Below are 23,121 nucleotides of genomic sequence, written 5' to 3' on the forward strand. Positions count from 1 at the left end.
TTTCTTTTGAGTAATGGAAGGCAATTTATAAATCCGGCTATCTTCCTCCCGCCAAACACAAAACCCTAAACCCTACGGTCCTTTATTTCGCGCCTCCAAATTCCGGCGAAAGGGACGATAATATAGCGGCCGCCGAATCAGCTGCAGGCCTGAAACATCAGTATTGAATGCAAAAACAGTAAATTTCTAACTTAGCTAATCGGAGTTGAGAGCGATGTACGGAAGACCATCCCGTTTCGCTCCTTCCGGCGCCGGTCGACGGCACTCCCAGCCGCAGCAGCAGCAACCGTGGCCGCAGCCACAGCCACAAGCGCAGTTTCCTGCAGCGCCTTTTTTTAATCCCAATGTTCAGCTTGAAGCCCTTAATCATATTCTCCAATCGTCCGGCGGGTTTATTCCTGGTCATCAGAACGTCAACTTCCCTATGCAGAACTCGAACTTGCCGACACAAAATCACGGTTTTCAGTTTTCACAAGCCCCCAATCCAGGTTTCCATTCTCCACAACCTCCCAATACGGGTTCCCAGGCGCATGGTAAGACTACGATGCCAGCAGAAGGCGTCACGAGGATCAACAACGCTGTGGCCAAAGCACACAGCGATCTTCTTGTGGCTAAGGAAAGCATCTCAGCGTGGAAGGTCTCGCAATCAGCGCTTTCAATTCTCCAGGTTGATTCATGGGATTCTTTAGGGGTTCGTATGCAGGAAATCGACGCTCTTCACCGCCTCATTGCGATGGAAGGAAAGGTAACGCGAGAAAATACGTCCTAAACTTCAATCCCCCTCTCTTTTGTTTGATTATCTGATAATTATGGGAATAGAGTATATTTTAAGCATGGATTCTCTGGGATCTTGAGTGGACTAGAATAATAAGCATTGGCCTACTAGGGCCTTTATCTAGAAGGAAACTCATCCTGGTAGGGCCCAACGCCGGCGGCTGGGGTGGGGGTGGGGGTGGTGGTGGGGGTCATGGTGGAGGAGATTGTCTATCCTTCGAAAAGTATTTCTACGTTTTTTTTTACCCTCTCTGATTTGTTGAAGTTGAGTCTAATGAAGAATGAAAGATATCAAATTCTATTTCAGGCTATCACAGGGTTGCCATAGCAAAATTTTTCCTTGTTGAGAATTGAGTCGTGCTTGAAAACAATTTTGCTTTCTTAAAACGCGCATCATCTTCCAGCCGAGATGGTTCGTTTGATGTCCACTATGTATTTGAAAAACGAACAGCATTTTCCGCTCATTGTTTGGTTTCTTCTGCTTTGCAGTTCATGGGCAATAATCGTTGGCAATCAATGATAACTAGTGAAGTTGTATCTTTGGTCGCTCGATAATTGTAGGCTGTGACATATTAAAAGCTTAATCTATAAGTCTGGTAATGCTTTGTAGGTTTTTAAAATTATGAATTATAAAAGAAAGAAAAAACAGCTTCCATAGCAAGATAAAGTTTAAATTTGCTATAAAAATTATTCTTCAATCGGTAGATAGTTTGTTGAACTGTTTCATTGATCTGTTTTCCTCTATTTTCAACCCTCAAAATCTCTGGAATAAGTTCTATAGATCGTCATTTGGGAGAAGATTTAACCACGTTCTTCTCCCACTATCTCTAGAACCAAATTATCACATGTGAACCAGATACTATGGTTCAGAAGGGTCAGTTGGCTTGTTCAGTTTTTGTCGGTCTGTAATAGTATAGACATAATGAAAACCAAATCATTTTTCCTCCAAACATGGATAGGGTTGTCAAAATTTCTGGTAAAAAGTATATTAACCCCATCAAGTTATTGATATTGTCTGTATTGGTTTAGATCAATTCATTTATTCACTGCTTTGTGGGGGTGAGAAGAATTACTACGTTGTATGAATTGGAGAAGGCTATATGCAAGAATGAGGGAGTTAACCAATTTGAAGAGTTGAGGCTGGGCCCTTTTCTGCGTCACCCTCTTGTTTTGCATTATTTCTCAGTGAATTCTGAGGTAACTGAAGTATTTAATATAAAGAGCGAGGAGATTGTTACTCTTCTTTCCAAGTTTATGGATGTGGACGCTTGTAGAAATAAAGATATTACGGTCGAAGACTTTTTGGACTTCATTTCCAGGAAGCGATCAATAAAAAAGAGAGAAATGCTGGGTATACGTGTTCAAAACTTGGGGTATGTATTTTTTTACCCTCAGAAATTGCATCACTAGAAGAATGATAATATTTACATTTATGGTTCATGAATTTACGGTTATAAATATTTAATATGATGTAGGCTACTTTATATGTTTGTTGTTATGAACTTGCTTTTGGCTATATGAATGAGAAGAACTAGTTTTTTGTAGGATGCATATTTCTGTTATTCGAAAAGCTAGGAGATCAGAAGATGATATTCTCAGCAAGTATCTAACAAAGTCAGATGAGAAATGCCGGAAGCGTCCTCTTTTTAAAATGCAGAAGCAACAGCTAGATGAGCGTTTTAGTGCCATAGCTCAGCGAGTTGAATCATTCTCCTCTGTTCAGAAGGACTTTTGTGGCAAGCATGTTAGATTTGCTTCTTCAAGCTCAGAAGATGAAGACAGTGATGTTAACACATGTGAAAATAAAAAGAATGGCCATGATTCAAGCTCTGATCTAAAACCTTCATTGCAAAAGAGTAGAAGTTCAGATCGTGCAAGTAGCTGCCCTTACCCATCTGCAACTGAAGAGATGACACGGCTTGGGTTGAAAGGCGAAGTAATTGGCCATGCCACTCTTATTGGTAGCCAAAAGCACATTATGAATAGTGGTACATCCAAAAGGAAAAGAAAATCCAGAGATCAAAGCCACACCATTTTTGGATCCTCGACATCAGGTAAAAAAGTTAAGGTAGAAGCCAGCATCCTTGACAAAGATAGTTTTTATAATTCCGATGAAGGTAGTGGTGATGAAGCAGAATATAAAATTACAAATAATTCTATGAGGATGTTCATCACAACGTGGAAGGATGGATGTAGGGATATGACTGTGGATGAGGTGTGCTACTGCTTTTACTTCATCAATTTCCAGTGCTAATTTTTTATTTTCCTATCTGCATTAAACTTATTTATACTAGCCATCTCTTCTTATGTTAATATGATTTTCTGCATGTAACACACAAAAATGCTTACAACTTTATGTTAATTTAGCTTTTACTATTGATTAGTTCATTAGATTAATTAGTTTTTGGAAAATTAACCTCCAAACAAAACTAAGTTTCATGTTGCCATATTTTTTTTTTTTTACTTTTCTGTGTTTCTATTTCTTAGATATGAAATTTAATTATGAACTTTGCTTTCTATTATTCCTGGTTCAGTTAATTTTAATTCCTTATCATTACACAATTTAACTATTTTTGTTTCCTATAAATAATTTTTTCTTGGAAATAGTTTATGTAATGTTCTTCTTTCCTATAAATAATTTTTTCTTGGAAATAGTTTATGTAATGTTCTTCTTTGTTTCTTTCAGGGATGCATTTTATAATATTCCGGAAGTCACTAAATTGATTCTGTATTGTAGGTACTCAAACGAATGCTTCACCATTATGGCATAAAATTTCGATCAAGAATAAGAGTGAGATCAATGTTATCATCCTACCCATTCATTGGATTACTGAATGTTGCAGTAAGGGGATTTTGCTGTTTTGATATTGTTTTTTTTATGTATATATATAAGTTACTAGTCCCTTGTCCTTTATTACAATTTTACTAATGTTAGTTTAGGGCTCCCGTTTATGCTTATTTATATTTAGCTGAAGTGTACAGATTGAAAGTAATTATTCTCTCATATTTGGTCTCACATCAACATGATTTTGGTTTGAATTGAGATGGTTGGTTTTAACTTTGACATTAGAGAGTTTTGCTAATTACCGTTTTGTCTTCTTTTTATTGGAGGATATGAAATCTCTTCTAGTTTGCTACTTGTAACTCTAAGGCATAATGATTTTCAGCTTTTTTGGCATGTTGCAGATGCTTTGAGTGATCTGTATAAGCATACTCGATGTGTATTTTTTTCCTCCTTTTTTCTTTTAAATACTCTTAACAACTAAAACATTGAAAAATAAATAAATGATGTGGATGGAGGTGTCCCCACTAACTCTTTTTTCCCATCTCTCTCTGAGACGAAGAAGTCTGTTCACACAAAAGCAGAACAACCTAATGGCAAAGGGTAGAGATAACCCTCGCCAAAGAACAACTAAAGGAAGACCTTCCAGTTGTTAATAACTATTTGAAAGTTGTAGTTACGAAGGAGTTTTGTGTGAATTGTGCACCATCAAGAGACACTATGCTGCACATATATACTGATGGAATCAAAACATGAAAACTTATCTTCAAATGTCCTTCGGTTTCATTCTCTCTAAAGGTTCAGTTCTACAGAAGTTCTCTAATAGCAAACCGCCACACTATCATCCCTTTAAAAAAGCACCCATTATCAAGCACTTCCACAAGCCAATCACTAACTTTTCTTGGTAAACAATAGGAAGCCACATACTCCTTGTAGGATGATCGACCGCCCTTTAGTAGGGAATAAGCATGAAGGAAGAATCAAAAGATGAAAACTTATCTTTGAAGGTCCTTCGGTTTCTTTCTCTCTTAAGGTTCCGTTCCACTGAAGAGCTCTTATAGCACACCACCACACTACCTTCTTTTTCAAAAAGCACTAGCCATTAAGCATTTTCAGAAGCCAAGCATCAACCTTTTTTGGCGAGCAATAGGCAGCCCCAAACTCCTTGAAGATGGACGACCACACTTTAGTAGCAAATGAGCAATGAAAGAAGATATGGTCTAGAGTTTCTTCATTTGCAATGCGAAGACATCACATAGAAGGGGAGATCGCTCAGTTGTGAGCTTTTCTTTGCAATCGTTCATAGGTACTTAGGCTTTTATAAGCCACTGACAACAAAGAAACTTTGCCTACGGCTCTTCTAACAATTACCCCAAGTATGTAGAGCATTGGAAAATACACTGAAATGTGATTTAAGGAGATTTTCCCTCGTTCTTCTCAAAGCACACCTCCCTGAAGGTTGAGGTAGGAAAGAGTCTACCTGAGTGCAAACAAGGAGCATTGAAAATTAATCTATTTTTAACACTGGATTTTTCAACTTAACTTATACCAATATTTAGAACAATCGAATTTAACCCATGGTATTTCAGAGGTTGGCAACATTAGTTCTGATTTCTTTTTATTATTATTATTATTTTTTTTTTTTGATATCCGTATGTGTCAAGATCACCTTGTTCGCTCCTGAACATTGGTTTTGATAAACTATGCCTTATTACATATCTCCAAATAATTCCTAATCTTTAACTTGTTCTAAAAGAGAAGATTTTGTTTGATGCCATTTTTTTAATAATTGATGACTATGTAGATAACTGTAGAAAACCAAACATATAATTTTTGACGAGGTGTATCAACCATGAGCCTCCTTGTGTTAAAAATTTGTGCATTATTCTCAAACTGGTAACTAGAGGACATTAGCTGCATATGCATTTCCTATATAATATAAGCATCATCAGTGCATCCTAATCTACAACCGTTCATCATTCTCATCCATATTATTAATTTTAAGATCTGATAATTGCAGTGTATGACTCCTGATGTAAGGAAATTATGCTTTGCTTTCTTTTGATTCAGTATTATAAGACACTTATTTCTCATTGTTGTCATTATTGCAGGTTTCATCTATTAAGAATGGGATGTGGGATAGCATTTATGATTCTCTACAAACAATCAATCTACATGAATTATCTAATACACATGTCGAGAAACAACCCGTACATGAGAGGATAGATGTAGGTCCAAGTGAAGAGGGTGCTCCTATTAAGAATGTTCCAAAGTTCCTTCATGGTAAGTGGCGTTTGTTTTCCGGACTTATCATCATTCTTGACACTACTTAATATTTCAGATGGATGCTATACTGCGTCAGTTCTTCATAAAGCAACACAAACATAGATAAACTCACAAGCATGCAAGAACTTGATACTGCTTCCCTGAACTTGAAATGCTTTTTTTTTTCCTTTTTTTTTCTTTTTTTTTGTGGAGAAGAGAAAAAACGAAGGGACAGCACAAGGATCAGGAGCAGAGGGAACCCTTGCCCAAGCACTGCTTGATGAGAGTCTTCCTATTTTTAAGAACCATTAAAAGGCCATAGTTATAAAAGAATTTTGAAAATAGGGAACACCACTATGAAGCTGTATATGTACATAATTATGAAAAGAATCAAAAGAGGGACTTATATCTTCAGAAGTCCTAATATTCCTTTCCTTAAAAATGTGTAAAAAAAGAGCTATAGTAGAATGGTTTCACAAAATCTTTGATTTCTATCTAAAGTGCCAAGTATCTGGGGCTTCAAGAAGCCAATCAGTCACTTTATTTGGAAGACAAAGGGTCAGCTCAAACTTTCCAATAATGAAGTGCCATCCTTTGAGCTGTTACCTTTTAGTAATGGGAAATACGCCGAGCAGTATCTTTTTCTTTTTTGTTTTGCTTCACTGTCTGCTAAATTTTGAAAAAGTTTGAGGGCCAGATATTATTTGGGACTAATTGCAATCAAATTATCGTGGGAGATCAGGAGAACTGTTTGTGATATTAAATAGCAAAACTTGAAAATTTTCAGTTGAGTTGAATGATCTTAGAATTTTGCTTTATATGGTACATGCGTTACACGTCAGAACTATGTTGTGTTTGTATCAATTTTTTACTCCTACAATCTTGAAAATAATATTGTAATGAAATTGATATAACTTGATTATAATCCTTTGTTTTCTATTTTTCTTAATTTTAAGGCATCAGTGTAGAAGATATCCTCAACAAAGTTAATCAGCATATCAAGTTTGAGCAGGAGATCCACAGCAATGGTTGGTTTCTCCTGGAAAATAGAATTCACATGTTGAAACAGCTCTGCAGCTGTGAGTTCTGGCTTGTGGAGCAATTTTCTGCCAAGGATTTTAAGTCTCTTGGTCATGGGGACTTTTTCACTTTCTTACAGGAGCACGTCTCTATGCTTCCTGAGCTACGCAAGTTTCTTATGCCTGAGATTTCTGAAAGATCCCCTTTGGAGGCTTGCATGTTGCAACGTCAGTTAGTGAATTTAGTATCACAAGCTTGTAACAGCTTATCCGAGAATGAACTAGTAAGTAAGCAGATGATTTGTACCCTTCTTACGCAGCAGTTTCCCTCGATCAGTTTCAAACTGACTGAAAATGGGTCTTTGGAAGATTTTATGGAGCTTGTAGCGGAGCAAAAAAACAGTGTTGTTTCAAAGTGTGTCACATTTTCTGTTACATTATTAGGAAGATGTCGTTCAATAGATTCTTCGGCAACACTGGAGAATGATTTATTGGGTGCCACTTCAGTTATTGCTGAATTTGGACAGGGAGTGAGGACTGTTGAATCTGTGACATCAGAGGATGCTATCAAAGTCTTGGTCAGAGCACCAATGTTATTGGATTTGAACTTATGGTCCCATTGGGATATCATATTTGCTCCAGCTCTTGGTCCTCTTGTACCCTGGTTGCAGAATGAAGTTAATACAGAAAACTTGTTGTGTTTGGTTACCAAAGAAGGGAAAGTTGTACGGATAGACCATACAGCTACTGCCGATTCGTTCTTGGAAGCTGCACTGCAAGGATCCCCATTTCATACTGCGGTGAAGCTTTTATCTATTTTTGTTCTACTTGGGGGAGAAAAACATGTCCCCCTATCCCTTCTTAAACACCATGCCACCCGTGCTTTTGAAGTTATTATCAAGAACTCTGTTGAAAACATAGAAATGTTTGACAATTGGGCTCGGGGACATGAAAAGGTGTTCTGTCATCAGAACATTGAGCCAGTAGTTTCTGGTAATTTGAGTTTTGAATTGAAGAAGAAGATTTCTATGAGGAACAAAGCAATCCCCTTGTTGTCTAGGTTTTTTGTTGCTTGTCTTGGTTATCTACCGGCAGAGTTTCGTTACTTGGCTGCAGATATAATGCTTTCTGGCATGAGTTTTGTCATTAAAGATGCTGCATCATCTATTTTACTCGAGTGTCATAAACCAGAGCAGCGTCTTATGCTTCATGAGATAGGCCTTTCTCTTGGTGTCCTGGAGTGGATTCAGGACTATCACACAATTTCCTCTAGTGCTTCTTCAGATCTGTTCGCTGATGAATCTGCATTCTTGCATGATAGGTCTGAGATAAACAAAAACTTACACATAGGCGGTGTTTTAACCAAGCTTCCTGCTTCAGAACAACACGTCTCTCTCTCTATTGAAGAGAAAATGTGTAATGAAAAGATGAACGTTCCTAGCACGAACTGTACTTCAAAAACTTTTGATGATGCAAATGGCATCAGTTTTATGTCTCCTGCTTCTGAACCTGATGGAGATAAGGATGCAGCTCAGATCATCCTATCCATCAGGCGTGATGAATTTGGTCTTGATCTTGATCTTCCCAATTCTGAGACTGGTATGTTGAGGAAGCAGCATGCTCGCTTAGGAAGAGCTCTTCATTGTCTTTCGCAGGAGCTGTATTCTCAGGATTCACATTTTCTACTCGAGCTGGTGAGCAAGGCTATTGTCTTTCTTGTTAGGTTTATCTCCTCATGCAATATATTATTTCTGACCTCTTTTTTTTTTTTTTTTTTTTTTTTTTAATTTTTNTTCTCAGGATTCACATTTTCTACTCGAGCTGGTGAGCAAGGCTATTGTCTTTCTTGTTAGGTTTATCTCCTCATGCAATATATTATTTCTGACCTCTTTTTTTTTTTTTTTTTTCTTTTTTAATTTTTTAATAGAAATTTATTATTCAATATTGTAGTATAACACACATATGATGGAAAGAAAAAAAGAAGAAGAAAGAATTACGATTCTTCACATAAAATAGTGGGATACGTATTGTGCATATTGTTCCTGCACAAAGTGCTCCTCTTCTGCCTTGATAAACTTAATTTCTCACTGGAGAAATTTGGTTCCTTTCCCAAACAAGTTTACCTTTCTATGGACAAGTGGTCTAGGGGTGGGTATATTTGAGCTATTGTTTTAAAAATAAAATTTCTACATGTGTAGAAGAACCGAGGAATTGTTGTACCTCCTGTACTGTTTTAGGTATCAGCCAATGCTTAATGGCTTGAACCTTTAAAGAATCAACGTGGATGGCCTGTGACAAGTTACATAGCCAAGAAAAAGTACTTTTAAAAACCATAAAGATGTGTTTTCTGTCGTGAAACATATAATTGGTTATCTCTTATTGTGAAAAGCAGCATTCTCAAATGTTGCGAGTGTTCATACGTAGAATTGCCGACGATAAAAATTACATTGAAATAAGCATCATCAAAGGGAGTTAAGAAAGGAACTAGATCCTGGATCATTAATGTTATGAATATTCTTGGTGTATAAGATCCTGCCATGCACATAGCATTTTAATTGTGTTGAAGGTTGAGTCTTCCATTTCATCCACCACATTTGATTAATTACATGGAGTTGAAAATATCCATTTGATGAACACGGTTTATCGCATTCATCTAATCAAACTCCTGATGTTACTTTAGGTTCAAAATGCTGACGATAATATCTATCCACAAAGTGTGGAGCCCACTCTAGCATTCATTTTCGAGGAGTCAGGTATTGTTGTTTTGAACAACGAGGAGGGCTTTTCTGCTAAGAATATCAGAGCCCTCTGTGATGTTGGGAATTCCACAAAGAAAGGATCTAATGCTGGATATATAGGAAAGAAAGGCATTGGCTTCAAATCAGTTTTTCGGGTATGTTTAGGTAACACTATGTTACCTTTCTCTTAATTATATACTACAATATTTCCGTCTCAAGCCTTTCTTTAATCCTCCATTGTTGGGCTGAGGTTTTTTCCATCTTTTGTAATTTCATTCATCAATGAAATATTTTATCTCCTCTTTAAGAATATTGATCATTTATAAGGGTGTATGTTTGTTTTTCCCCATTTTTTGATTCTATATCATGGAATTAATTGTTCTCAATCGTTAAAATTTCAGATGCTTCAAGGATAAGTAAAGACAAACGCACTGACACCATAAGGCTTGAAAAAGATTTATTATTTCTCGTGTTTAACTGTAATTTAGCAGTTTGTTTGATTAGGTTAGAAGTAAAGAAAGGAAAATAAATGATGTTACTAACTACAGAAGGAGCAAAAGCTGTATAAATCTTAGGAATGCAATTTATAGATGCTATTGATGGTTACATTGATTAAAAGGCTAAAGGGCATGATTATTTTAAACAACATTGTTAGATGTTTAAATCCTTCCACAGCAGGCTGCTGATAAAAATGTAAATTGACTGTAATCTTTGAAGATGATTTAGCAGTACCTTTGTTATGCCTGTTATGCATATCATTGAAAATTTCGTCAGTATGTTATAGAATATCAATGAACTGGCTATATGTTACGCGCAAACAAATTTCATGCAAGTGTGCATCTGAATGCAAAAGAAACTGAGTTTATTTCAGCATTTACACCTCTTTATTCCTTCGCTATTTCTTTTTTTCTTTCCTTTTGATGACTGATGAGTTCTGGTGCTCTTTCTGCAGGTCACAGATGCTCCTGAGATTCATTCCAACGGGTTTCATGTTAAGTTTGATATAAGTGAGGGGCAGATTGGTTTTGTCTTGCCAACTATCATTTCTCCTTGCAATGTTGGCTTGTACAGTAGGTTGGCTTCCAGTGCCTCCGATTTGCAGGATTCAAATATTTGGAAGACTTGTATTGTGCTTCCTTTCAGTTCAAAATTATCTGGAGGAGGAACTTTGATCAATAATATAGTGAATATGTTTGCAGACCTCCATCCGTCCTTGTTACTCTTTCTTCACCGTCTCCAGTGTATTAAGATCAGAAACATGCTTGACAATTCACTTATTGTAATGAGAAAAGAAATTGTTGGAAATGGCATCATTAAGGTTTCTCATGGGGAAGAAAAAATGGCTTGGCTTGTAGTATCACAGAAGTTGAAGGCTGATGTTATTCGTCATGATGTTCAATCTACTGAGATCTCAATTGCATTTACACTCCAGGAAGAAGAGAATGGGACTTACAGTCCATTTTTAGCCCAACAGCCAGTTTTTGCATTCCTTCCTCTAAGAATGTATGGGTTGAAATTTATAATTCAAGGTGATTTTGTTCTACCTTCGTCCCGAGAGGAGGTGGATGGTGATAGTCCCTGGAATCAATGGCTATTATCGGAGTTTCCTGGTTTGTTTGTGAGTGCAGTGAATTTTTTCTGTTCTCTTCCATGCTTCGAGAATTGTCCAGGGAAAGCTATTGCAGCTTATATGAGCTATATTCCCCTCATTGGAGAAGTACATGGTTTTTTTTCGAGTCTTCCTCGCTTAATTATTTCTAAATTACGTATGTCCAACTGCTTACTTTTAGAGGGAAAGGATAGTGAATGGGTTCCTCCATTCAAGGTTTTGAGGGGTTGGAATGAACAAGCTCTGAATCTTCTTCCCGATCATTTGCTTCGTGAACATCTTGGGCTTGGATTCCTAGATAAGGATATAATCTTGTCAGACTCAGTAGCAAGAGCATTGGGTATTGAAGAGTATGGACCCAAAATTCTTGTGCAGTTTATGTCCTCTCTGTGTCAGAAGCATGATAACCTCAAATCAGTAGGACTGGTTTGGTTGGGCTCTTGCCTAAATGTACTTCACAACATGCTTCTACAGTCCTCTGGGCAAACAGCGTTTGAGTTGGAAAGAAATGCCGATCTTATAAGGTCTCTTCAGAAAGTTCCACTAATTCCTCTTTCGGATGGTACCTATAGCTCCGTAGCTGAAGGGGCAATATGGTTACATTCTGATTCCTCAATTAGCACAGTTGATGGCAAGTATGGACTCGAAGCTTTTCCAAGTTTGAATTCTAAGATTCGTGTAGTTTGTCCAGCCTTCCTTTCGCTTTTCTCTGTTGATAACTCACACATGGATGCGCCCTCAGTGGGGAATATTAGCAGGATGCTTCATAGAATTGGTGTTCAACGTTTATCTGCCCATGAAATTATTAAATTACACGTCATTCCAGCTATATCAAATGAGTCAAACCTAAATGGTAATGGAATTTTAATGACAGAGTATGTTTGTTTTGCAATGACTCACCTACTATCCAGTTGTCCTGAATGTAACACCGAAAAGGGGTTTATAGTTTCAGAGTTACGTAACAAGGCTTTCATTTTAACAAATCATGGCTACAGAAGACCTATTGAGGTACCAGTTCATTTCAGTAAAGATTATGGAAATCCCATTGATATAGATAAGATCATTAATGTGGAAATGAACTGGCATGAGGTTGATAAGACCTATTTGAAGCACCCAGTCACCCATTCACTCACTTCTGGACTCGCAAAATGGAGGAATTTTTTCCAAGAACTAGGAATCACTGATTTTGTCCATGTAGTTGAAGTTAACAGTAGCATTGCCAACATGCCGCATACTATTATGATGAATAAAACGTTGCACCCAGAACTAATATCTTCTGATTCAGTGGTTAAAGATTGGGAATCGCCAGAGTTGATTGATTTGTTAACCCTGTTATCTGTTCATGGAAACCGACAGAGCTGTAAATATCTTTTAGAGGTTCTTGATACTTTATGGGATGATCGTTTGAGTGATAAAGTTATGGGTTGCTGTATTTCTAAATCTAGTGGTTCGAGCAAACAGTTTCAGTCTGCTTTTATGAATAGCATCTGTGATACCCAATGGGTAGTATCAAGTATGGACAACAAGCTTCACTATCCTACAGATCTGTACTATGACTGTGATGCAGTGCGCTCAATCCTAGGAACCTCTGCTCCTTATGCTGTTCCAAAGGTCAGTTGTAAGATTAGGGTTTTCTCCTGATATTGATGACTGCATTTCAAATAAAATTTCTTCTTTTGTTTATGATGTCCTATGAGGCTATCACTTATGTGAAGCAAATCGTTGTTGGAGTGACCTTCCAAGTTAATTGTTGTGCTTCTTGTGAGAACTTACATGGACATTTTTTAAGCATGTTTAATATCCCATGCAATGAAGTATCGCCAGACGATTTCCTTGGTTCTTTTGATGCTTGATGAAGTTCCTCATCATATCTACTGTTTCCTTAATTAGTGAAATGGGTTGGCCTTAAGCTTGTAATTGTTATAGACCTCTAGATGTTGATTTGTTTTCTTGTTGTTGCAACAGGTTAAAAGTACAAAGTTGGTACATGATATTGGGTTTAAGACTAGAGTTACCCTTGATGACGCTCTAGATATTCTAAAAGTGTGGAGAACTGAGAAACTTTTCAAGACAAGGTACTTATCTCATTAATTTGCCGAACGACTGAAATTAATTGTTTGCATTAATTTGCCGAACGACTGAAAGAGATTATAAATTTGCAAGGACAATAGTTTGAAATCATTTCATATAACCCCAGAGATATTCAGAAATAAAAGTTTAAGCCACCCTGGCTGCTTCCCTTCCAAGCTTTCTTTTAAGATTTTTTTTCCTCTAAAAAGTCTGTATATTGCAGAAATTTTCTTGACGTCCTTTAATTTAAATTATGATCTTTTTAATTCAATTAACTCAGGTCTTGTGCTAAGTCTTAAGACCTTTACCGATTGTTGATATCTCGTGTTTCTTGAGATTCTGTGTTTTATGTGGAAACAATGAAATGCTTGTAAGCTGGTCCTGATATAAACTTTAAGGACCTTTCAATCAACCCGATATGTTTACTTTATATTTAGGGACAGTCAGACATTTAGTCACTATTATTGTTAACATTATATATTTCCTTTTCAGCCTACCAATTTTTGTGCGAGATATGCAAGCCTCTCTCTGTAAATACCTTCAATTATATGCTTGAATTTGTTTGATCTTGAACCAAACTGTCCATTTATATTGCCTTCTTTGATATGTCAGCATATCACAAGTCTGCACGTTCTATACATTCTTGTGGAATGAGATGGCTGCATCAAAACAGAAAATTTTGGAGGAATTTCATTCAGGGCCTTTTATATTTGTCCCTGTTGTGGCTGACTCTGGGCATGAGGATGTGGTGTCTGGTGTATTTTTGTCTCCCAAGGAAGTATATTGGTGCGATCCAATTGGCTCTATTGACAAGATTAAGGATGTATATCTTCAATTCAGCTCGAAAAATATGGTTGATTGTCCCATAATCAAGACTTTATGCAATATTTATCCAGGACTAAAGAGATTTTTTATTGACGAATGTGGAATATGTGAATACCCTCCTCTATGCAGTTATCTTCAGATTTTGAAACAGTTATCAGCTGTTGCTTTGCCTTCTCAAGCTAGTGATTTTGTAAGTCTTTACAATAATATATTATGTTATTTTCTCAGAAATAATTTTAGGTGATGGCAACTGAAGTGCTACTTTCATGTAATAGGTATTCCAAGTTTTTCTGAAATGGGCTGATGGACTAAAATCCGGACTCCTGAGTTCTGAAGATATGGCATACCTGAAGGAATGTATTGGAAGCTCGGAGTTCACGGTCCTTCCAACTGAACAAGATAAATGGGTTTCGCTTCATCCTTCCACCAGCATTGTATGCTGTTGTGATGACAAGAGATTAAGACAGCAATGTAAGAATATGGGCAAAATAGATTTTGTATACTTCGGTGAGATCGACAATGTTAGAACCGAGGCTTTTTCTCAGCTCTTGAAATCTCTAGGGGTTCCTCTTCTTTCTGAGGTACATCTCTCTTATTTATTTTACCTTTGTGTAGTCCTGTGGAAATAGTTGGAATCAGAGCCTTACTGAACCACTGCAACTTTAGCTACTCGTCCAAAATAAATGGCTGTTTTATTTTTTCCTGGGGGTGAATGAGTTTCTGAACATTGATTATTTGCTTTGTTCTCCATTTGGACCTTGAAATTCTTAGAAGTTTTCAGTCAAATCTTAGAAATGTCCTTTGTCTAAACTTCGAATAGAAAAAATCATTGGAAATATGATACCTTTTATATTTGAAAAGGGACAGGCGGATGTTTAGCCGCTCTTATAGTTAACATTAAAAATTTCAGCAGGGACACAGGCATTTGATGGTACGTATATTATACCTTAATGTATTGAAAATATTTTAGGAAGTTCTTGTTCAAGGGATTCTGTAAGCAGGATTGAAAAACCGCGATTCACGTACACTTGTTACTGTTTAATACGTCAGCCCTACAAAGTGTGTCACTGTCTTACTGTTTCTTTTTTCACTTACGAGTCATGACTTCGAGCCATAATATTCAAGAAGTTGCATTATTGAAACGCTTAGAGGAACGAATTTGAAAATAGTCTCCACATATATTTTGCTTAAACCTGAAATAAAAGCAGTATTGAAAACTTTACTCATGAATTACTTTCTTCATGCAGATTGTAACCCGTGAAGCAAAATATTACGGTCTGAGGGACTCACTCATGAATTACTTTCTTCATGCAGATTGTAACCCGTGAAGCAAAATATTACGGTCTGAGGGACTCTAGCTTCAAAACTTCATTAATGAACTGGGCTCTTCCTTTTGCTCAGCGCTACATGTACAGTGTGCACCCTGAGAGATACGCGAAGCTCAAGCAATCTGGATTTTGTCTGCAAGTAATTGTTGTTGAAAAGCTGTTTTTCAGGAATGTTATAAAGAATTTTGGACGTGCTTCTGATGAACAGGTTCCATGTAGTTGTCTTCTTCAGGTAATTTCGTTAGATTCCATACATGATATTAAGAAGTTGTCAATAGACCCATGGCTTGTAATGCATGAATTTGTGCCGTTTCGGGATTGTCTCGAATAAATCAATGTGTACATTCATATATATGCTTAGAAACAAGGGACATACCATTAAGATATTGAAAAGTACAAGAGAAGGATCTAGATTGGGGAAGGAGATTAACAAATTGCTCTTTAATTGGTCAGCCTGAGCTGGGAAAAAGTATTTTTGCTTGCTTTTTCGCTTTGTCAAGTTGGAATACTCGCGATTGGAAGCGAATGGTTGAATCTGCATAAGTATATATATATGTCCTGATTTGTATGATATTTGCTTTTGCAGGATAATATTTTATACACGACCCATGACTCGTATTCTCATTCGTTGTTTATGGAGTTTTCTCGTTTGCTATTCGATGGAACTCCTGAGCTTCATTTGGCCAACTTCCTTCATATGATTACGACCATGGCCGAATCGGGTTCTACCAAAGAGCAAATGGAGTTTTTCATCCTGAATAGTCAGAAGGTGACGAAACTTCCCGATGAACCTATTTGGTCTCTTTCATCTGTCACTTCATTGGTCGAGACTCCCAACTTACCTCAAACATGTCTTAACCCTACCTTACTGAACGACCATGGATCGTCTTCAAAGTCTAAAAAGAATGCAGGAAATTGGCCGCCTGTTGATTGGAAAACGGCTCCAGGTTTTAGTTACGCTCGTGAAAATGGTTTCAAGACACAACCAGCAAGCTCACTGCCCAACTGCAACCTATATATAGAAAACGTGTATGAAGGTATCGAGAAGCAAACAGAGAACTTGGCTCCGATTTCAACAGACACAGACTGGACCTATGATGGCGATTCATCTGCAGTGTCGGTAGCATCCATTGTTTATGGCAGTAGTGATAACGTCGGAGAACTTGTCAGCCATGGTGATGTGAATCCTGAGGCCATTGGTTCTCAACCCGATTCGAGTGGCTTTTCCTGGAAAAATCAGCTTAGAACTGGCACCCCCAATCCAGTTCAGGCAATGGCAACTGGGAGACTCGGCGAGCATGTCGCCTTCAAATACTTCACCGAGAAGTTCACCAACACAGTTGTTGAGTGGGTCAACGAGGACTCGGAAACTGGATTCCCCTTCGATATAATCATAGGAGATGACGACGACGACAATAGACAGTACATTGAAGTGAAATCAACCAGATCTGCAAAGAAAGATTGGTTCGACATATCAGTAAGAGAATGGCAATTTGCAGTCGAAAAGGGTGAATCGTTCAGCATTGCACACGTTTTGTTATTAGCTAATAACGTCGCCCGGGTTTTGGTTTTTAAGAACCCAGTTAAATTATGCCAGTCAAGCAAGCTCCAACTGGCTCTTTTAATGCCCAAACAGCAAAAGGAATTCTCCATTGTCTCCTCCTGAAATGACATTCTTCCTCTTTCAATTCTTCCTGGGGCAGCAAAAGGAATTCTCCATTGTCTCCTCCTGAAATGACATTCTTCCTCTTTCAATTCTTCCTGGGGAGCTGGTTTTGCTGCAGCAAACAAGCAACGACAGCTCTCTGGTTCGATTTTTCAAGCTCGTTGGGGAGAACATCTCGATGTCGCTCGTCGGGAGGCTGGCTTTGTAGGTATGATTTTCTCAGCAGTCTCAAATTATAATTCAATGGAGGCTTCAATGCTATTTATTACACTATTCTCTGAGTCTCATCTGTGAGAACTCGCAGTGGGCTGTTTTATAATCTTTGCCCACCTTGCAGTTTACATGTAAATAAATTTTGAGGGTAGTAAAGTTAATCTTTTTATAATATTTATATTTGATTTTCAGTAATTTTGCAAAAATTATTTGTGAATTTCAACGGTAATTATAATCATATTCTCAAACATTTAATTTTATTGTGGAATTTTATAATTAAATTGTTGAATATTGCAAATATAAGAATGACTTGTGAATTTAGTTGATAATTAATGTTTTATTTTAGAATTGTTGAATATTGCAAATATAAGAATGACTTGTGAATTTAGTTGATAATTAATGTTTTATTTTAGTTGATAATAAAAATTTGATGCACATAATTTAATTTTTATTGTAAGGTTTAGTTGAAATAACTCTTTAGATTTGGTAATTTTTAAGGGTTTAATTGTGACAATTTTATAAATTTAGAGGCATGGGATTTATGGGCATGATGGATCAAGTAGTTGATATTTATTTAATTTGCATGTTTTCAGAGACACGACAGAGAAGCAAGGAGAGATTTATCTCTATTAGCTAAATGGGCTTTGAGACGGGTATTGTTATTATTTGTCCTCGTCCCCAACCTTGACCCATACCCAATTCTCATTTGTCTTCGTCCCACCCCGTGGACTCGTTAATGGCTTAGAAGATAAAATGTTAGAGAGGGGTCGGTACGACCCGTCTTTAATAAAATCGATCCGATTCTCTTAATATTTGTCGGATCTTTCCTATCTCTTAATTGAGCTTGAGAAATTACAGTCACATTCCATCAAAGAGTCTGATGGTAACTAATATTGATTTTTACTGTTTTTACTACAATAATAATTATTTTCTTTTGGAAATGGGAAAATCATTTTTATCCGTACAATTTCCTTAAGTGTTCGGCATGTCGAATCACTATGAAGTGCAAAATATGTGTCGTTCGAGTTTCCAGCTTCAATCAAAGATGTGCTTATGCATGGTTGTTTTGTCTCTCAATTTTCCAAAAAAAACAATAGAGAGGACTTTCTCGCAACTCCTTTTGTAAGAGACAAATCATTGCTCCATTCCTTCTGAGTTCATACCTCCAAATTCGTACCATCTTGGGTAACAAATGCACGAGGTTCCACCTATCGTGGGCGTTTTTTTAATGTCCTCGTACATTCTGTTTAAATCAGCCCGTATCTAGATGTTGGTGGCCAGAGGAAAATCCTGCTTGTTGATACTCAATAGAGATAACAGAAATGCACAAATTTGCAAAGTCAACTTTCGATAGAGCATTTAGTTTCTGATGATTATTATGATCTATTACATCTTGGTGTCATCGAAATCATCTATGTATGCGATTACGCCTTATGAACCTTATCATATTGACATTCCATTGTCACGTTTTGTGGACTGATTTGATTGACATACTCTTTTATGTAGTGTATGTAAAAGACTAGTTTATGCTTTGTAGGAATTTATCAGAAAATAATGAAGTACGTCTTGAAATTACTTCCTAGGAGGATTTTAGTTCAAAAGAAAGGAAACCATTTGGTTGTTTTGGAGACATGCCCTATATTGTTGTTTGTTTTTATCTTTTTTCTTGCATTTCATTCTAAAAGGGCTTACATTCGATACGACAATATCCGCTGTTTCGAGACTCAATGCAGTCATCTAATGTCATTTGATTGGGTGCCATATGCAGATGAAAGAATGATGGAAAAGACGAGGGAAGAAAAGAAGAACGAAAAGAACGAGCTAATAAGACACCAGAGTTCGATGTGGATTGATGAGAAGAAGTTGGAAGAGAAGCTCTTAGACGCCATTGTGAATACCACCCCTCTCTGAGTTTTATTTAGAGAAGTACTCTTACATTGAATTTTTGCATAACCAAGTTTTTGTTCACTTTAGTTGGATTAAGTATTTGAACTTAATGGAATGTAAGTTCAAATCTACACCTCTAATTTGTGATGAAAGCAGTTCATTACTCTTCGAAAACACAAATATAATTACTTTGACTCTCCCTTCTTTCACGGTAAACTAACTTCTTTCACTGTAAACTAAGACTCAACCAACAAGAATTCGACTGTAATTACGGTAAGTGACTTTCACTGTAAACTAAGACTCAACCAACAAGAATTCGACTGTAATTACGGTAAGTGAGTCCCACATTGGTTAATTGAGTAGAAGATCATGGGTTTACAAGTGAGAAATACTATCTCCATTGCATGAGGCGAGGAAGCCCAAAGCCAAGTCATGCCCAAAGCCAAGTCACGAGATAATATCATATCATTGTGGAGAGTGGTAATTCATAAGAATTTGGTAAGATAACTGAATCGAAAGTCAAATAATTAGGATAAACTTAATCCATCTAAATTTATATTTCATTCATTAAAAAATATATTATAACTAATATCTTAAATTTTAGATATTTTAGCTTATTTAGCAACCACCTTAATAATTATCCTCAAATAAATAAATTTATAGAAGAAAAGAAATAAAGTTAAAGGAGGAAGAATAAAAAAAGAAAGAAAAAAAAAATCATAAAATCCATAATTTGGGCAATTTTTATATAAGGAAAATTTGAGAATTTATAAATAAATAAATAAATAGCATTGGCCATGAAATTTGCACTCCAACAGGAGTTGATATGTAATGAACTAATTGATTCTCAAAGCTGTGTCACTAAAACAACAACTGCTCTAAAGACAATTCTATAGAGCAAATCTGTGAAATTCCATATAAGCCAATTTCTATAAGAACAGTAAAAACTCGAAAACAGTAAAATTAACCGAAGGTAAAACACAATTTTACAGCTGCAGTAAAACCCAATCTAAAGCAACGACAGCCATTCTGAGTATGATTTACATCCATATGAGCAAGGGATAAAAAGAATGTCTAATCCTACTGATTATAGCCAGCCAAAACCAAAAATCCATTTCAAGATAAAAAGAATGTTGTTTTCCTTCCAATCCAAGACCTAATCCGACTTCGATCACTGGCTCTTTGGTTTTTGAATCTTCACGTATGGAAACAATCCCAAAAAGTGAACTACGCTCGGGTTCCACTCGAGTTGTTGAGCACGACAAAACATTAAAAATGTATTTGCGAAATAAGAATTGAACCCCATAAATAAATGCCACAATGCATGACCCTGAGGGTTGAAATACCAGCTAGAGATATTCCTGCAGTACAAGCAATCAAAAAGCCAGAAAACAGTCCCGAGCGAGATGGTTGTCAAGTATAACTTTGCCAGCCGCTTTGCGTGTACATCGTTCGTGTGAATATAATACTTGTACATTCTAGGGATGCAGATAAGACATAGTATTGCATAATGTACCTTGAAGCCCGCTCCAAAACGTATGATTGCATGAGCAACAGCAAAGGCAGCACCGTAGAGAAACAAGAACGTAGGCATCGTGCTCCGGTAATGCCAATCTGGTGAATAAAGGATGTAGATATAGAGGAGCATTTCCCATACCATTGGTGTTTCATCACCTTGCTGTTGTCTGAAAATAAGTTTTATCATTGAATCCAATAGATAAGATACTTTATAATAGATGAAGATTTGACAGAACATGCAACCCAATGCTAAAAACAGTATACATTTGCTAAAAACTATTGAAGTTCAGAAAAAATAATCTCACAGGGAAATCTTCAATACATGTACCGAACCTCGGCTAGAGGGGGGAATAAAATGTAAAACGTTGCAACTCCTAATGCTAAGACGAATATAAAAAATCAGGGATGAGAGGAGGACTAGAAAATTCATCCATGAGAGAATAAATTCCACTTATTAATGAAAAAATGAGACGATTCTAACTTCTAAGATGAGCACAAAGAAAACCGAACAGCATAGTTCATTTTTTGGTCGTTATGCAATTGAGAAAACAAACAAAAAATTTCCTTAAAAAACTAGTTATCATCTATTTAGCAGTTTCCTCCTTGCTTTCCCTCAAAGCCGAAAAGTTCTAAAAGAAAATTCCATTATCGTGGACGAGGATAAAGCTAAGGTTTACCCATATTTTCCTCTATCCAAGCTATTTCTTCTCATACATCTCATGCCACGACATTTAGTATTTCAATCACTCATGGGATCTATCTTATATAGGTCGCTTAAATATTTTCTGACTCACAAACTCTAATTTGTACATCGAACTTAAACACTTCGACTCACATATGTCATCTTTATTCTTTTACTCTTTAATATAAAGGAAGAAAACTTACACTCGTTGCAAGGTCGCATGATACAACATGCTTCCTATGGCAAGGATCATATTTGATATGTGAAGAACGCTAAACCTCTTCTCGAACCTTTGTCTCAAAGCATTTACGAGACCAACAAATGCTAAAATGAGGCATGGAATATTTGATACCGTGTTGAAGAATTCTGCAATATAAGAAGAGTAGACATAGTTCTTTTCACACCATTCAGGAGATGTAACAGGACCCCAGAAACTAGATATTGTTTCTGCCATTCTACGATTAAGTATGCTCGATAATACTTGAATTGCCTGCTACTAGGATGGTTCAGAATTTACGAACCTGCAATCGTGTTATTTAATAAGTAGTAAGTCAGTGCATAAATGATGAAAACACACACACACAAGTCAAAGTAGAAACTATTTCATATTCATCCCAAGCAAATACTGTAACATTCTGAATGAAATATGTATTTAATGCGAAAAATTGGCTGAATTATCAAAGAATTGTAGAACTACAAGCTTGATTGATCAAATTCATGACAGAAAATGCGTGGATGATGACGAGAATAGACTAGCAAACCAACTGAAAACAACATGCAGATATGAAAGACCTACAGAAAGAGGCTTTCCACCTTCCTTCATTCCTTAGTCAAGTAAACGACAATGTCAAAAAAATCCAACTCCATCTTTCGAATTTTACTTCAAATAGCAGAAACCGCCAAACATAGCTCGCACCAAGCTAAGAAACGAATTGCAGCTTTCATGAATCGCTTCCTAAATTCTTCATGTCGCGAATACGAGCGTCAAAAGTAAACTAACTTGAACACAACGACACAAATGGCAACGTTTTCTGAAGCAAATTTAAAACTACGTTGAACTTTTTCCATTTCGTCCATTTTTTCATCGCGAATTTCTCGAGCAATTCGTGAAACAAACAGAACTTTATACTCTCTAGACATGAAAATCGAGGAGAAATCCAACTAAATAACCTAAAAAGGCAAATTCAAAACCAAAAACTTCAAAACCGAACGAATAACAAAAATGCTAGAGGCTGAAGAAACTGCTAACCCTTCCGAGATGGATCTAAGCTAGAGAAGAGCCATTGTTGGGAGCTTGAAATTCAAATTCCTGAGGTCTTTCTGTCAATGGTGCGAAGCGATCAGAGGAGAACTGAGCTGAGAGTCCGAACCAATTAGGGCTACCCAGAGGGGAGACGATGAGCGCGTGGTGAAGACATAAAGGAATATGACAGAAATCATTTGTGGCCGTTGGATTAAATACGTCAACGGCTGATATTATTCCGGTCATCGAGCCTTGGCGCGGCTCGTGATAAATGGAATCAAATCCAACTTTACGCGCCTTAACTCCGAATGTGATTTACGCGCTCACGTGCTTTTGAGATCCCACCATTCTTTCTAAAAACATTTTTTTTTATGTTTCAAAATCACAAGCATATTTTAATTCTTCCAAATTCATTTAATATTATATTTAATACTATAGAAATTAAATTTAAATAATTAAACCCTGTATGAAAGAAATTTTGAATATAACAATTTTAAAATTA

The 23,121-nt window shown here is 36.7% G+C and overlaps 2 protein-coding genes across 5 annotated transcripts; one reads left to right on the forward strand and one right to left on the reverse strand.

Moving 5' to 3' along the window:
• The first annotated feature begins 53 nt into the window (after positions 1-53).
• LOC111473852 lies at positions 54-17,451 on the forward strand. 3 transcript variants are annotated; one of them, XM_023119216.1, is made up of 14 exons: positions 54-745; positions 1,804-2,147; positions 2,320-2,989; positions 3,512-3,616; positions 5,668-5,839; positions 6,778-8,534; positions 9,521-9,733; positions 10,531-12,798; positions 13,153-13,262; positions 13,870-14,272; positions 14,358-14,663; positions 15,397-15,642; positions 15,997-17,082; positions 17,150-17,451. In XM_023119216.1, exons 1-13 carry the CDS (start codon positions 215-217, stop codon positions 17,074-17,076), a joined length of 8,205 nt encoding a protein of 2,734 aa, XP_022974984.1. In that variant the 5' UTR covers positions 54-214; the 3' UTR covers positions 17,077-17,082; positions 17,150-17,451. The 3 variants fall into 3 exon arrangements, with proteins under 3 accessions (XP_022974984.1, XP_022974985.1, XP_022974983.1); XM_023119217.1 differs by having other exon boundaries at positions 15,997-17,052; positions 17,120-17,451; XM_023119215.1 differs by lacking the exon at positions 17,150-17,451 and having other exon boundaries at positions 15,997-17,104.
• Positions 17,452-20,069: 2,618 nt separating this feature from the next.
• Positions 20,070-22,786, reverse strand: LOC111473853 (alkaline ceramidase-like). 2 transcript variants are annotated; one of them, XM_023119218.1, is made up of 3 exons: positions 22,626-22,786; positions 21,580-21,897; positions 20,070-20,861 (listed from the first exon to the last, which is right to left on the reverse strand). In XM_023119218.1, exons 2-3 carry the CDS (start codon positions 21,828-21,830, stop codon positions 20,348-20,350), a joined length of 765 nt encoding a protein of 254 aa, XP_022974986.1. In that variant the 5' UTR covers positions 21,831-21,897; positions 22,626-22,786; the 3' UTR covers positions 20,070-20,347. The 2 variants fall into 2 exon arrangements, with proteins under 2 accessions (XP_022974986.1, XP_022974987.1); XM_023119219.1 differs by lacking the exon at positions 22,626-22,786 and adding an exon at positions 22,190-22,270.
• Between the last annotated feature and the right edge of the window lie 335 nt (positions 22,787-23,121).

Source organism: Cucurbita maxima, unplaced genomic scaffold (assembly GCF_002738345.1).
Source record: "Cucurbita maxima cultivar Rimu unplaced genomic scaffold, Cmax_1.0 Cma_Scf00176, whole genome shotgun sequence".
NCBI classification, from domain to species: Eukaryota; Viridiplantae; Streptophyta; class Magnoliopsida; order Cucurbitales; family Cucurbitaceae; genus Cucurbita; species Cucurbita maxima.

What these genes read in the sequence shown, in the direction of transcription:
- LOC111473852 (XM_023119216.1), top strand. Translation starts at nt 215, where the DNA reads ATGTACGGAAGACCATCCCGTTTCGCTCCTTCCGGCGCCGGTCGACGG. An exon ending in GGGATATGACTGTGGATGAG is followed by an intron (nt 2,990 to 3,511) that starts GTGTGCTACTGC and finishes TCTGTATTGTAG; the next exon opens with GTACTCAAACGAATGCTTCA. An exon ending in GGGTTCCTCTTCTTTCTGAG is followed by an intron (nt 14,664 to 15,396) that starts GTACATCTCTCT and finishes TTCTTCATGCAG; the next exon opens with ATTGTAACCCGTGAAGCAAA.
- LOC111473853 (XM_023119218.1), bottom strand. Translation starts at nt 21,830, where the DNA reads ATGGCAGAAACAATATCTAGTTTCTGGGGTCCTGTTACATCTCCTGAA. An exon ending in CATGCGACCTTGCAACGAGT is followed by an intron (nt 20,862 to 21,579) that starts GTAAGTTTTCTT and finishes ACTTATTTTCAG; the next exon opens with ACAACAGCAAGGTGATGAAA.